Below are 14445 nucleotides of genomic sequence, written 5' to 3'. Positions count from 1 at the left end.
AAAGGTTATGCTTCTAACATTTTGTCCAAATCGATAAGAATTGGGTGCGCCCTTCCATCGAATCAATCAATTGTGAATTTCTCCCTGTTTGAGTGAGAAACTATGTCGAGAAGGCTAAAAGAACACTCAAGAATTTGAGGATCAAAACAGTCCATTAAATCTAGAGTACAAGATATTTAGATTTGAACCATAAACCAAACCAAGAACAAACGTTTTTTTTTTTTTTTTTCACCCTTGGTGTATTGTCCGGCATGACCCAGTTTACATTAAGAAACGAATAAGTGAAGGAAGGTGAAGATGCAGAAATAGAAGTCACTATTTACGATTATTTGGTTAATCATTGCAAAAAGGTTGACTGGTTTCTTAGCCAAAAAGGAAATAAGTCTAAGCTTAAAGAATAGTTAAAAACTGCTAATGAGGTTTGATGAGGCCAAAGACATTTCGAAATTCAAAATACTTTGTGAGGGTTGTTTCAAAGTTCAAAAATTAAACGTAGAACCTCTGAACCAACGTAATGACGAAGAAGAAAGATACAAAGCATCCTGCATATGCATGCAGTGACACAATTGGCTACCTTGAAGTGATGCCCTTAAGCAAACCAAAGCTCAATGAGTCCAGAGGAGTTCAGAGTAAAGCTCGATCTTCGTACAATGATGAATATGGTGGAATCTCAAGCCAACTGAAACATTACAAGGTTGAACAGTTAGTGGACAAGAGCACTGATCAGTTGGGTTACAAGCAAAAGGCTAAGTTCACCTCTACCAAAAAGTTCATGGACAAAGAGCTAGGATTTACCGCCTAGTACTAGACCCAGGTGAAATTCAAGGAGTCTGTTTATCCAAACAAGTATGGATCTTCATCATCCAAGTCTAACTACAACAACAAGAATCACAACTCTTTTTGGAAATTGGTGAGAATAAAGTCTGCTACCAAAGAGTCACTTAAGAAATTATCTAATTTAAACGAAGTCAACACCCGAAGAATTTGGTGTAAAGCTGACGGTCAAAGGTTAAGGAACTTGACTTCGGGGTTGAAGTAAGAAGGATATTAATAGAATAATTACCAAGAATTGTTCTAACGATCCACACAAATTTCTTCAGCGGTAATGAGTCCGAGAACATTGATTTGCTCCCACCAACTACCACTTACTAACCATTGCCACAACTAGCACTTACTCACTTTCTCTAACACGCACTTCGAAAGTTTCGAGTAATTTCCAAAGAGATATGACTCTGCCCGCCATTCCTAGGGAATGCATGTCGCAGAGTGACATCACCAATTCAGATTTCTAGTTGATCTTAACCAACTCGTACTGCAAAGATTTTTCCGTTTCCCAAGATTTTGATGTAAAGCCCACTACGCCTGCAATTCCTAGGGAACACATGTTGCAAAGTGGCATCGTCATTTCAGATCTATAACTGGTCTTGACCAGACTTTCACAAATTGAGATTTCTAAAACATGTCGCTTCCAAGTAACACCGACTCTGCCACCATTCCCAGGGAATGCATGTTGCAGAGTATCAATCTGATGTTGAAAGTCATCCAACAATCCACTTCATCACTACTAAAGCACAATCCCGACACGAATTCTTGTGTTTCAACCAGAATGTGACAATTCAAACAGAGAAAGGTTTGCACAACTGCGCAGAATGACACCAAATTCGGAAGTTGTGACATCAAATGACATCATGACTGACACACTACTACAGTGACAGAAGGTCCTAAGTATGCTCTGAACAAAACCATGTTCTGATACTAATCTGACACGCCCCGATCCCGATATTCCCTGAATACCAGGATAGACATGTGCTGGCTGACACCCGAGGGTGATGAAAGCCATTTATTAAGTACAAATGCTGAAAATAAGGGATAGATAAGACTTATAAATATAAAAGAATAATGAATATGAATTTAAAGAACGTTTTCAGAGCACACATCTAATCTAAAATGCTAAAGGAAAATAATAAAAAATTGAATAAATAAAAGAATGGGTCCTACACTGAGAGGACTCGAAGATGCCGATGCGGAAGTACCTTGACGCTGGGATTGTATGCCTCGATTCTAAGTCCTGAAGGGGGCGCAAAACAAACATAAGTGGACCAAGTTGATATATATATATATATATATATATATAATAATAAAACATTTATCAACATACTAACCCCCAGGTTTTATGAAAACGTATATATTATGATAAACATAGGTTTTCCGAAACCTAACATGATGTGCAATGTCTCAAATCATAACTTGTATATATAATAATCACTAGTGAATGTCCGATAACCCCCAGGCCCTATGCCGGCTCTCCGTCTCTTAGCAGACAGTCAGAGGAAAATACACTCTCGGCTCCATGTCGGCTCCCCGTCCCTGTGCTAATAGCCAGAGGAAACACACTTCAAACCCTATGCCAACACCAAACCGTCGCCCAGGACGGACCGGAAACTATCCCTACGTCCCGTAGCGGAATAAAGACCACTAGGTAAGTACAAAACCTAGTGGAAAATAGAGAATGTGAGAGGAGGGAATGGAAAAGAAGAGAATCCTAGTCCAAAATGGAAACGAATTAGGATTCTCTCCCCCCTCTTTCCATCCCCTTCCATTCCCTCTTCTCACATTCTCTTATTTTGTTTTTCTTTTGTTAAAAAAAAATTAATATAAGATATTGACGTGACTTAATCGTGACCGTTCAAATAGAAGGGAAAGGAAGAAGAGAGAAAAAAAGAAGAAAGAGAATCCTACTCCAATGGAAACTAACACACACGTCTGCCTAACGTACTTGAAAAACTATTTTAGAGTACAAACCTCATGATTAATATCATTAAAAACTTTCGTTATCTAATAAGCTTATCTTTATTTTTTTCAGATAAACTATACTATCTACACTAAGAAAAAAAGGCTGGTTTAATCTCACAATGAGTTAGTAAATAATGTAGTTCAAATTTTCATTTGGCGATAATCGAACAAAAAAATCTCTCACTTATAAGCAAACATCAATATCACTAGATCGTAATACTCAGCGGCACGTTATCTCTAGTTAAACTAGCTAATTGACACATTGTTTCTCATTTAATAATAATAATAATTTAGAAAAAATAAAAAAACCTCCCCTTGTAAATACATTGTTTCTCATTTAAAGAGGATTTGAAGAAGAGAGTTTCAAACACTCACTCTGGCATCTCCTAAGGCAGATGTCGTTCCAATTTGGTACTTGATGTTGGTTTACGCAGACAGTGCGGGCACACGTATCAGCACACGCATCGAGCTCAGATACACCGCAGACGGTAACGCAAGTATCAGGAATAGGGTCCTTTGAGAATGCACCAACCTTTTTCAGCATTCTCTTCGACGTGCATACCCTTTCGCAGACAAAAATCTCATCAGAACTCTTCTCCCTCCGTCTAGCGCTCTTTAATCTCCGCTCTTCGCCACGCCTTTTCTTCACTCGAAACGCTTGTCCTGCAACTACTGCAGGGATAGCGGCTAAGAAGGACCACCACACTTCCACCATCACAAATGCAGAGATCAACCTCTTCTTCAGCAGGCTAATACAAAAATAAAAATATAACGAGCTTAGGTAATGATTTAAATCATCATCGGTATGTCAGTCATGCAATACTTTGTAAACTTCTCCAGGTTATTTTGGCATAACGAATGGGGTTATGTTATATAACATATAACATAATAACAAAAGTTGAGAAAGTTCAGTTCATCATGAGACAATCCTCGAATCACATGTAGCAGATAAAATATGAACAAATGCATCTACCAAAGTTCTAGAGCGAAATATATTAATCCCACGCATAAACAAGGCCACGGAGAAACATGCAAGCATTAGTCCAACATTTACTGTAATCCGGTTCCTAACACGAGATCATAGCCAAGCGGACTTATATCATCTGATAGACAAACAATAGAAGGAAAGCAGGAAAGAGCTAAAAGAATGTAGGAGTGTCCATCAGGCGTTTTCGTTTTCTTAATACGTTCAACAATATTGCCGTCACCTAAGATGACATTTGAGCATGCTGTTTTCCATACAAGTGAAAACTTCCAACTATAAATATTACTCTAACAGTTGGTTTTAGAATAAAATGAAAATCCAAGGGATATATGAATCAAAACAACAGTTGGTTTTAGAATGCAATGCAGAGTGCAAGGAAAACCGCTTCAACTCCAGGGTTACAGGTTCGGTTGCAATTGAAAAATCAACTGCACAAGCAGGGCATCGAGCTGAAAAGCACAATGTAACTCGCACATTTTAGACATTACAAGCATGTCTCTCAGGTTCCATTGCTATACCTAAATATGTCTAGTAGACATTTCTTTGGACAACTCTTAGTACAACAACGTCACCTAGGACATTACCAGATGAAGTAATTTGAAGGGAAAAAAAAAACCCGTTGAAGTAATTTGTAAAACAACCAATTCAAGCACAATTACGCAATTTTTTGTTACCGAAAACAAGTACGTTCAAGTCCTCAATATCTCTTTTGTATTGCCCCTGAATTGGATTTTTTTTCTCCCTCTCATTCGCTTTACTTTTGCAAAATTGATCAGTTACCAGCACCTAGTAAATAAAGAAAAAAATCCACACAGCTCGTTTTTCATTCTAAACCCTAAACCCTAAATATCATCACAATGCATAATATAATACATGAAAGGTTTAGTAAAAGTAAACAGAAAAATTAGAGTCTCAAACACTCAAAAAAGGCATTTCTTCAAGAATTACAGTAAGAGACTTGTTGCGACTCACTTAAATAGAAAATAGATAACTTCATTTTGCATTTTATTTAAATTATAAGAGACTTGTTGAATACTTAAATGAACACACATTATATGTTTGTTCCCATGTTTTCATTATGTTCCAATACTTCATAATATATATGTTATTCTATTTTGTAGTTTATGATGAAATTATGTATATTTTAAGTATAAACCAACATTTATTTACACGAAATATAATGGATCTACTTAAATCTGCCTAGTCAGCTTAGACCCCGCCTGGCCGCCCAGGCGCTAGGCCCTAACCCACCACCCGACTAGCGCCTAGCGTCTAGCGTCTTTTAAAACCTTGGAAATGCCTAAATTGTAATCTATATTTTTTTCGGGGCTTTGTATTTTTATGTTCTATTTTTTTATGCTCCGTGATAGTGTTTTTAAATAGTGTATTTTTTTAAGATGTAACTTTAATTCTTGATTTTCATGTTTGATTTGTACTATCTTATAACGTTATAATTAAATATATTTTTTTTCATATATAAAAAAAAAAAACTTAAATTCAATCCAATCATGTGCACTAAGTGTTCGATGAAATGTCTGAGTTGTGCGCATCAAGTGCTCGATGAAATGCCTCAATTTACACGCTTTGGCATTCTTTGACATTAGTCATTAGTTTCCTGTATCTACCCTCGACAAAACTCCACATATCATAGTAGTGGTCAATATACGTTGCCATAAGCTTTTGATGAATGTCGTTAGGAATCGGCAGTTGCCCACCAAGTTCTTGATGAAATGGTCCAATGAAGTTATTTTGGGTCGGAAATGTCACATCCCGGCCCGGGTGGCACCACTTCCCGGGCCCGCTCCACCACCGTAGCACGATATTGTCCGCTTTGGGCCCCGACCACGCCCTCACGGTTTTGTTTCTGGGAACTCACACGAGAACTTCGCGCGCTACTCGCTTAACTTTGGAGTTCCTACGGAACCCAAAGCCAGTGAGCTCCCAAAAGGCCTCGTGCTAGGTAGGGATGGGAATATACATTTAAGGATCACTTCCCTGGGCGATGTGGGATATCACAGGAAACGTGACCACATTATTTGAAAATCCTAGCTACTTTTGTTCTAGAAATTTATTTCTATCAAAAGTATTAATGCATCATTAAATCTAATCTAACAAAAAATTGGGAAAACATTGGCCTTTATAAAGAACAGAGAATGTAACAGTTAATTCCAAAGACATGTTCTTGCTAATTTACAAAAATATTACATCCTTGGTGGGTTTAATTCAAGTGTAATTGAGAACATCATTGAGAATATAGACTAAAAGCAATGAAATTGGGTATAGAAGGTAAGCCAAGAATGATGTCCAAAGGGAAAAGGTGGAGACGAAGCTTGCAATCAGACCCATCACAGTGCAGACAATTAAAACTACTAAAACTTCAGCAGAAAAATCCCAAGTCATTTCACGAGCATAAATTATGGCTAGCAGCACAGAAAATCCCAGAACATTGTTCATAAACACCCCACCATAAATCTGCATCCAAATAAATATGTTCCACGTAAAATAATGAAAATAACACAATTAATTAGGTATTTTCTAATTGAGAAAGAAAATATAAAAAATTGGGCACAATGACAAACCTCAGAAAATGTCAGAGATGTGGTTCTTGGTGTTTTTCTTGAAGCTGCCTTAATTGCTGAAGCGGCTTGTCTGGCATTGGTTGCCAAGGGGACTAGCACAAATGATACAAAGAAAGAAGGGATGCTTGCAGCTGTGGAGAAATCCTGAACACTATCTATAAGAGGTTCTGCTAAAACTGCCAATACAACAAACCCTACAACCAAATATGTTATAGCTTTCATCCAAGCCCATTTTGACTTGTCGACAGCTCCACCACTGCTGTACTCTTCATCCACCAACTTATCTGTTTCGTCCCAAGTCCTCTGCATAATCATTTTGAAAAAATAATCTTAAAAGTCGTATTCATTTAAACTATTACAGTTTGACACGTATGCAGAAAACTGTATTAGACGATAATTTGTAGACAAGGAGACAAGTGGTGTTCAATTCAATTCCTTTCCCTTATAGTTCTCAGAGCTGCTTACTTGGTAGATATCGTCCTCGGATTCAAGTGACGGAGGAGCTTGATCGTTGGATTTGTTTATCCATTTTGTTAATCCAGTAACAAATTCTTCCTCACTGATCAACTGGTCTCCACTTGTGTCAAGTTCTTCTATCAATTTTACAACTGATTCATCCACGTCTCCTGGAATCTTACCAAACTTGATATCTCCGATCAGTTTTCTCAATTCTGATTGCGATATACAATTATTTCCATCGAGATCAATCTTTTCAAACAACCTGTTTTTCCATGTTGAAGACAGTGGTCAGTAGACTCAACACCACAGCAAAAAGCATATATAGAGTAATACTACTTGCATCTACATATTACATTGCTGATTATTTATAGTTATATTAGACTACCAAACAAAGCTCCGATACTGTACTAAGTTTAAACTCTGTTACGTTACGAAATATAAACCAACAATGTATGTCAAACTAACAAACTACATCTACTAACATATACGTTATACTATTAACACTGTATTTCTCTTTCCCCAATGCTCAAAGAAGTGCCAAGTTTCCTCTTCCCTCCGTTGATAAAATAAATCTGAACAACTTTGTTCCATATATGTATAGGGTAATGCTATCCACACATCCCTTTTTACCTCCAACACACTTGTTAATTTTTTTCTCATTGATCTTTTTCAATTCATTAAAGCTCCCACGGCCAAAAATTGAGAGGGATGTGTAAGAGGTAAAAATAGGTGTGTGGATAGCGCCACACTATGTATATATAGCAACCAAAGGGTTAGTCTACAATACCCCTTTGGGTTAGTCTACAGTACCCTTTGAAAAAGGGCACTGTTACTCTTCAATTAGACGAGTTGTAGTCCTAACCTTCTAATATTTGGTATATCAGGCATGCCATCATTTGTGACAATGCTTCCAAGTGAATTGCTTTGGACATGTCTTAGTACTTCTGACATTAAATTCTTCTTCATTTCACGTTCTCGTCTTCTATTTTCAATCCAAGGCTGAAAGACCTGCTCAGCAATAGAAGCAGATGTAAATTATTGAGGAGAATGAGCGTAAATTGATATGAAAAAGGCAAATGATCTTTTTCACTCGATGCATTACGTTAATATTCTTACTAGCTATAATCCGGGCAAGCATGATATATATAGGCCTCATTTGGCATGGAGGATCAGATTGTAACGAATAAGCAACTACTTTCAAGAATTGAAAGAAGAAATGAAAATTTTGGGGCCAACTTAGGTAGATGATAAGTTACCTCATATATGTTCTCCAATGATCTTTCGGTGTTTTGTTTATGCACTGACCTGATCTCCTCAATCCATTTTGTGAAGCCATTGATGAATTCATCTTTATTAATCTTCCCATCATGATCCAGATCAAACTGTTTCATCACTTCTGCTGTTCCTTTATCCTTATCGTCTTCTGTTGATATGAATTTGATTTCATGAAGAAGTTCTTTTACTTCAGTAAGTGATATATAATTGTCACCATCTTCGTCTACTTCCTCAAATAGCCTGCAATATTTAATTAGTAACCAATCAAACAATATATGGGGACCTTCATAGAATTCAAAAGAACAGTTCTAAAATTATTGAAGGGGAGTTGTTACCATGTGCTCCTCTTAGTATATTTTCTCTCTTATAGTTCCACATGTTTAGAGTTTCGAGTGCTAATTCTCTTATCACATTTGATCACTAAATAAAGTATTTCAGTTATTCAACTTCGGCTCACTCTGAAACTCATTTATTGCTATCAAATAAGATACTTATGACAAAGGCATTATTTGGTGAGCAAAAGAAGGATTGTTTGGTGAACAAAGTTGGAGACTTTACCAGTATCACCATGGGCAATATTCGGTGAGACCTTACCTTCTTATAGCGGGTATATTCGGTGCCCCTTTTACAGTGAGGACTCTCGCCAGTGCATGTTTTTGGACGTGTTGTAAAATGCTTGAAATCAAATGCCCATGTTTCACAAATTCTAATCTTCTTTTTTGAACCCAGGGATGGAAGATCTGTAAGGTTTTAACAGTAAATATTTTACATGGATACTTCAAAGACATTAATATATATATCAGCAATAATATTATCAGTTCATGTATAGAGATATTCATGCATGCGTACCTGATAAATGAAGTACAATAATAAGAATACAACAGAAACACTGAGAGCAGTCAAGATTGCGATGCGTTCCCCGGAAGAGGATGGAAAGATTTTTGCCATTTGCATGATAAGAAACGGTACTACTGAACAAATCATTATCTTCGCAAGGCTGCTGGTCTCTAAATCCGTTGTAATACCACAATCTATGAATTCAAAGGAGAAGAAAAAAATGAGGAGAGGATGAAAACTTGGGACCTCTTCCCACATTACTCGATGAAGACCTAGTCGATCGGTATGAAATTATCAATCTTGTAATGCAAGAGCACATTTTATTATAACTCTTGTTGTTCAATGGGGAGCTCACGAACCACTGGTGCAACTCCCACACTTCTGAAGAAGGAAATTTATCCCAAATTAATTGAACGTAGCAATTTATTTAGCATTTCAAAGAAGTGCGAATAACGCCTTGTTTTTTGTATTTCCTACAAACTTTTATTTCTGAAAACTATTCTACAACGCCCCAGTTATATATGGGATGTATCACTTCAGTGAATGACTGCGTATTTCGATTCAACTATTCCATTCTAAGCTTTTAGCCCTTCATATATAAAATCATAGCATCACATACATCCATGTACAGTAGAAAAGACTCCAAGTTTTCAGGTATGTGGCAAGGGAATCCAATATATAAGTGGATATAGCGTTTAAAAATCTTGGATTTGGATCTCATCCTGATCCTCTTTGTGAAGATCCTACGATCCTAGGGATCCTCACGTTGTGTAGCCATAAATCATTTAGAATTTTTTTTATATAAAATTAAACACAAATAACATTTTATAAAAGCTGATCACATCATGTAAGATGAAATGATAGATATGAGGATTCTCATCCAAAGAATCCAGACGTGTGAGGAAAAAAATAGTGACAAGGCTGACCTGTCAATGATGCAGGCAGTCTTTTCCATGACAAAAGTGATGAATCTGACTCATTGGAAGCCTTAGAGCTTTGATGATCTGAAAATTCTTGGCTGCTGACAATTACACAAGTCCCCCAAAGTACTGTTAAGCTCAAAATTGATGATCCAGCCAACAGCCCAACTCCAGTATAGACATATTCCTGCGCGACTTCCTTGGAGTTAAAAAATCCAGAAGCTGTGTGCAGAATTATCAAATTACAGTTACAATTTGCATATGTGTACAATTTTAATATAAGTAGTGAAAGAAAATCAATGAGTTTAATTAACTGAAACTTCCAAATGCATTACTTCAGTAAGTGTGATATGATTAGTTATATATATAATTGGTGGTTGTTTGATTCTTTTAATCCTTTTTATGTTTTTATATACTTGAGTGGTCTTTTGTGCATATGGGCTGCATGTGCTTTTTCTTCCCTCTGCTATCTTACTGGTTAATTAACATTTAGTAATCACTTCCTTAAACTACATCGCATACAATTATCGTCAAACCTTGTGGTTATATTTATTAACCACTTAATATTTTCTTGTTTTTGCCAGGTTGTCGACTTCGACGCCCTTACAAATTAAAATCAGAATGTCTTCCATATTGGCAGTTGGAATCCCTCGCGTCCAGCTATATACTCTAATTATATTCCTAAACAACAAATTCAAAGAATTTTTATAGCTACCAACTAATACCACAGTTTAGCTGTATTCTTCTTTATTTGTTAGTGATATGGACATTGATGATGTATTATATGTGTTGAGTTTGATACCTAGTTAGTAACTGACTATTTGTTTGGCCTAACCCAATTTTCAATCTTTTAGATTAGAAGATCTCCTTCCCAAAAGTAAAACATCGTTAGTATCAAAAATAAAATAAAAAATTTAATAGTCGCTATACATTCAGTATTTAATTAACATTTTGATAATATAATATATAAGATAGTTTGAATTTTAATACAAATAGCTGGTGTGACATGTTAGACAATATTTAATTAAATAATGTGTGTAGTACATTAATGAAAAATCAAATCCATGAATTGGAAGCCCTCTTTTATGCAATGAGTGCAGGAAAGTTTTCGCAATATGAAGAAAAGGAAAAAAAACACAGAACATTTAGAAGATCTCATCATCTATGATTTGTGACAACAAAAACGAAGAAAAAAACTTGTAAATTGTGTATGGAAATTAAGAAGAATATAAGAAGATACAAACATACCAAGAAGTAATAGAGACTCAGGAAGGGCACCGATGACATGAAAAGCACTAGCACCAAACACACCAGGACCCAAAATCTTGAAAATCTGTTCACCTCCAGCCGCCAAATACGACTCACCATGAAACAACAAGTACTCATAGACCACCATTAGAAACACATGCCCAAAAACGCTGTCGGAGCATGGCAAGAACCCGTAAAGCTGCTCGCACGAAGACTCTGTGGAATCGATATTCTCAACTCCTTTGAGAAGTAAGAGGGAGCCGCTGCTTTGATTTTGATATTCATGATCTGTACCATCTGAAACCAATTGGGAAGACGAAGTACTCCGAGAATTAAGTCCAAAAGAACGACCTCTGACTTCCACTGTTAATACAAGAAGAACCAAAACAACCCAATTTGCAGTTTTCGTGATGTTGCTCATTGATTATCTTCTCTTCTTCGTCTGCTTGAAATGAAGGGGAGCTACAGCTAGAGGATGATATGGAAACGGTTTTCTTTTTCTTATTTTTTATATGTGGAAGTTGATGAGTTTATATTTTTATGTCAATTGTCATGGTTATGAATTTAGAAAAGTTAGGAAGATCAATGTGCATTAATAAGGTCAATGATTTTATTGTTGATTTTTTAGTGGATTAGGTGGTATTTTTGGGGACTTTATTCCAAATCAGAAACAGTCAAGCAGCCAATTGTCATAAAAATAAGCATAAAACATAATAAATTCAACTACATGTTTCCTCTTCACTATAGTCTGGTTATTGTGATAGCATATGGCCCTTGCTGGCTGTCATGTTTGATGCACATGGATTTGGTCATTCTGTTTTCCTCAATATTTTTTTTTTTCAATTTTACCATTATTAAAGAGAGGGGAAGAGTTCGAAATTATTATATTAATTTAGAGGATAAAGAGTTTAGAATGCAGGACGCATAAGTAGAAACTCAATATCCTATCCATTAGGATATTAGACCACATGTGATATTTTCCTCTTGCAGTGGAGTGGTTTTTTCTCAACTTAAGTTTGATTGTCACGGACATGAATTCGAAATTTATTATTATGGTTGGTCAATTATGTGACTCAACCTAAATACAACATTCTTAATGTAAATATATCATTGTATTAAAAAAAAAAAAAAAGGTTTTGGGCATCCTTATAAATTTGTAGTATATACAAGTTACATATATAATGAAAATGCTTTCTAATACATATTGTGTGAGAACCCATATTTTATGTTAGTACAATATATAATTATAAATGTTTGATGATATAACTAAATGTCCCACATTGAAAGCTAAGAAATTTTGCAAGGGGTTATACAATGTTTAGTCACTGTCTTTATTTATTAATTGGTTTTGAGATGGAATCTCAGCTTCATTCACGATATTAGAGCACATTAATTCACGTGTGAATTCAATAGATACTGTGACATCCTATATCGTCCTGGGGAGTGATCCTTATATGTATATTCTTATTCCTACCTAATGCGAGGCTTTTTGGAAACTCACTGGCTTCGGGTTTCATGGGAACTCCGAAGTTAAGTGAGTAGCGCGCGAGAGCATTCCCAGGATGGGTGACCCATCGGGAAGTTCTAGTGTGAGTTCCCAGAAACAAAACCGTGAGAGCGTGGTCGGGGCTCAAAGCGGACAATATCGTGCTACGGTAATGGAGCAGGCCCAGGAACTGCTCCCTTCAAGTCGGGATGTGACAATTTGGTATCAGAGCCTAACCCTGGTCATGGTGTGCTGACGAGGATGTCGGGCTCCTAAGGGGGGTGGATTGCGACATCCCACATCGCCTAGGAGAGTGATCCTTATATGTATATTCCCATCCCTACCTAGCGCGAGGCCTTTTGGGAGCTCACTGGCTTCGAGTTCCATGGGAACTCCAAAGTTAAGCGAGTAACGCGACAGCATTCCCAGGATGGGTGACCCATCGGGAAGTTCTCGTGTGAGTTCCCAGAAACAAAACCGTGAGGGCGTAGTCGGGGCTCAAAGCGGACAATATCGTGCTACGGTGGTGGAGCGAGCCCGGGAACTGGTCCCCCCCCCCCGGGGCGGGATGTGACAGATACAATGTCACCCAACTTAAATGATTCATGTGCTAGTTTTGAAATTTCACCATATGATTCTTATGAAGTTGCACTAGGAGCTAGTGCTTTGCTATCGAAAAATTGCTCCATGAATCTCACTAGAAGAATTCATTAAAATCTAACCTAAGCACTCTTTATCATGTGCAAAATTTAGTATTTGGCTACAATATTTACATGTATTTAATAAAATTTTATTTTCGATCAATAAATAATTCTATATTAACAAATATTGTAGTCAATCCTACAAGTTTGATTCTAATATTGTAATTTTCGTACTTAATTTGTACTAAGACGACAAAAGCAAAATACATCAAAGAAAATGCAGACACCTGTCTTGGGTCCCAACGTTAGTGTTATTTTCGTTATATGACACCCAGGAGGCCAGGAGGATCATTGTCGGCTTCTTTAATCACATTCGTTCATTGTACATCGTGTAGTCAGAAATTATTATAATTTTTTTTATTTAAAATTGAATATAAACAATACCTGATAAAAAATGACCGCACGATGTACGATGAATGGATGTGTTCATCGTACATCGTAAGGTTAGAAATCATTGGAAATTTTTTTATTTAAAATTGAATATAAATAATACCTGACAAAAACTGATTACATAATATATGATGAACAGATATAATTAAAAAACTCTCGAAATCCTCACAAAGAGAATTTCACAAGAAACCTCTCCCATACGACACATGGGCCTCTCAGAGACTTAGCCTATTGCTCTGTGGCACTTCTTTGGCCAAGAGCCGCCGGTGTCATTCAATTTGATATATTCAAATTCTTCGAAGCAGGTTTTTATTATTTTTGTTTATGATTTTTTTTAAGAATTTTCTGTGACTTTGTGTTTTGATATAATAGTTTATAATGTTGTTATTCAAATTAATGTTAAATTATGAGGTGATAAAGGAGAAATTTTTTAGAGTACCCGGCACATAGACAGCTGGAGTACCCATTCAATAAATGTCTGACAGGTGGCAAATCTGCTTTCTATTAAATTTCATGCCTGTGTTTTTGTTTTGTTCGAGATAAGTTCATTAATAAAATATTTCATTTGTGGAAAAAGGAAAAAAAAAAGGTTTTAATTTCTCAATCTGTTCATCTTCTTTCTTGGTAGATTGCAGATTCGCCCAACTCCTAAACATACAAAATCCTTTTTCTTTGCCGGGTTCAAGCCCTTGCTGGTGTTGCGCATGGTGGACAACTCGACCGAGGACTTGACAGAGAGCAGGCGAGCAAGATGAAGGCTGTGAAGGGCGAG

The 14445-nt window shown here is 36.5% G+C and overlaps 2 protein-coding genes across 2 annotated transcripts; both read right to left on the bottom strand.

Annotated features, from left to right (window-relative positions):
- Positions 1 to 2973: 2973 nt before the first annotated feature.
- LOC103932505 (uncharacterized protein At5g64816-like) lies at positions 2974 to 4611 on the bottom strand. Its single transcript, XM_009342135.3, has one exon. The coding sequence runs from the start codon at positions 3506 to 3508 to the stop codon at positions 3131 to 3133; it is 378 nt and encodes a 125-aa protein (XP_009340410.1). The 5' UTR covers positions 3509 to 4611; the 3' UTR covers positions 2974 to 3130.
- Positions 4612 to 5897: 1286 nt separating this feature from the next.
- On the bottom strand, positions 5898 to 12197 carry LOC103932516 (sodium/calcium exchanger NCL). The gene is made up of 9 exons (XM_009342143.3): positions 11097 to 12197; positions 9855 to 10070; positions 8941 to 9122; positions 8686 to 8831; positions 8073 to 8331; positions 7679 to 7824; positions 6823 to 7078; positions 6358 to 6660; positions 5898 to 6250 (listed from the first exon to the last, which is right to left on the bottom strand). The coding sequence occupies exons 1-9, from the start codon at positions 11515 to 11517 to the stop codon at positions 6002 to 6004; spliced, it is 2178 nt and encodes a 725-aa protein (XP_009340418.1). The 5' UTR covers positions 11518 to 12197; the 3' UTR covers positions 5898 to 6001.
- Positions 12198 to 14445: the final 2248 nt, after the last annotated feature.

This window comes from the organism of the source record quoted next, unplaced genomic scaffold (genome assembly GCF_019419815.1).
Source record: "Pyrus x bretschneideri cultivar Hongxiangsu unplaced genomic scaffold, Pyrus_bretschneideri_v1 Contig25, whole genome shotgun sequence".
NCBI lineage: Eukaryota > Viridiplantae > Streptophyta > Magnoliopsida > Rosales > Rosaceae > Pyrus > Pyrus x bretschneideri.
The sequence above is the reverse complement of the archived record's forward strand: the minus strand, read 5'-3'. Positions and strand labels throughout refer to the sequence as shown.

Coding starts and splice junctions, on each gene's coding strand:
- LOC103932516 (XM_009342143.3), bottom strand. CDS start 11,517: ATGAGCAACATCACGAAAACTGCAAATTGGGTTGTTTTGGTTCTTCTT. Junction 7,825..8,072: donor CATTGGAGAACATATATGAG/GTAACTTATCAT, acceptor ATTGCTGAGCAG/GTCTTTCAGCCTTGGATTGA. Junction 6,251..6,357: donor CATCTCTGACATTTTCTGAG/GTTTGTCATTGT, acceptor ATTTGGATGCAG/ATTTATGGTGGGGTGTTTAT.
- LOC103932505 (XM_009342135.3), bottom strand. CDS start 3,508: ATGGTGGAAGTGTGGTGGTCCTTCTTAGCCGCTATCCCTGCAGTAGTT.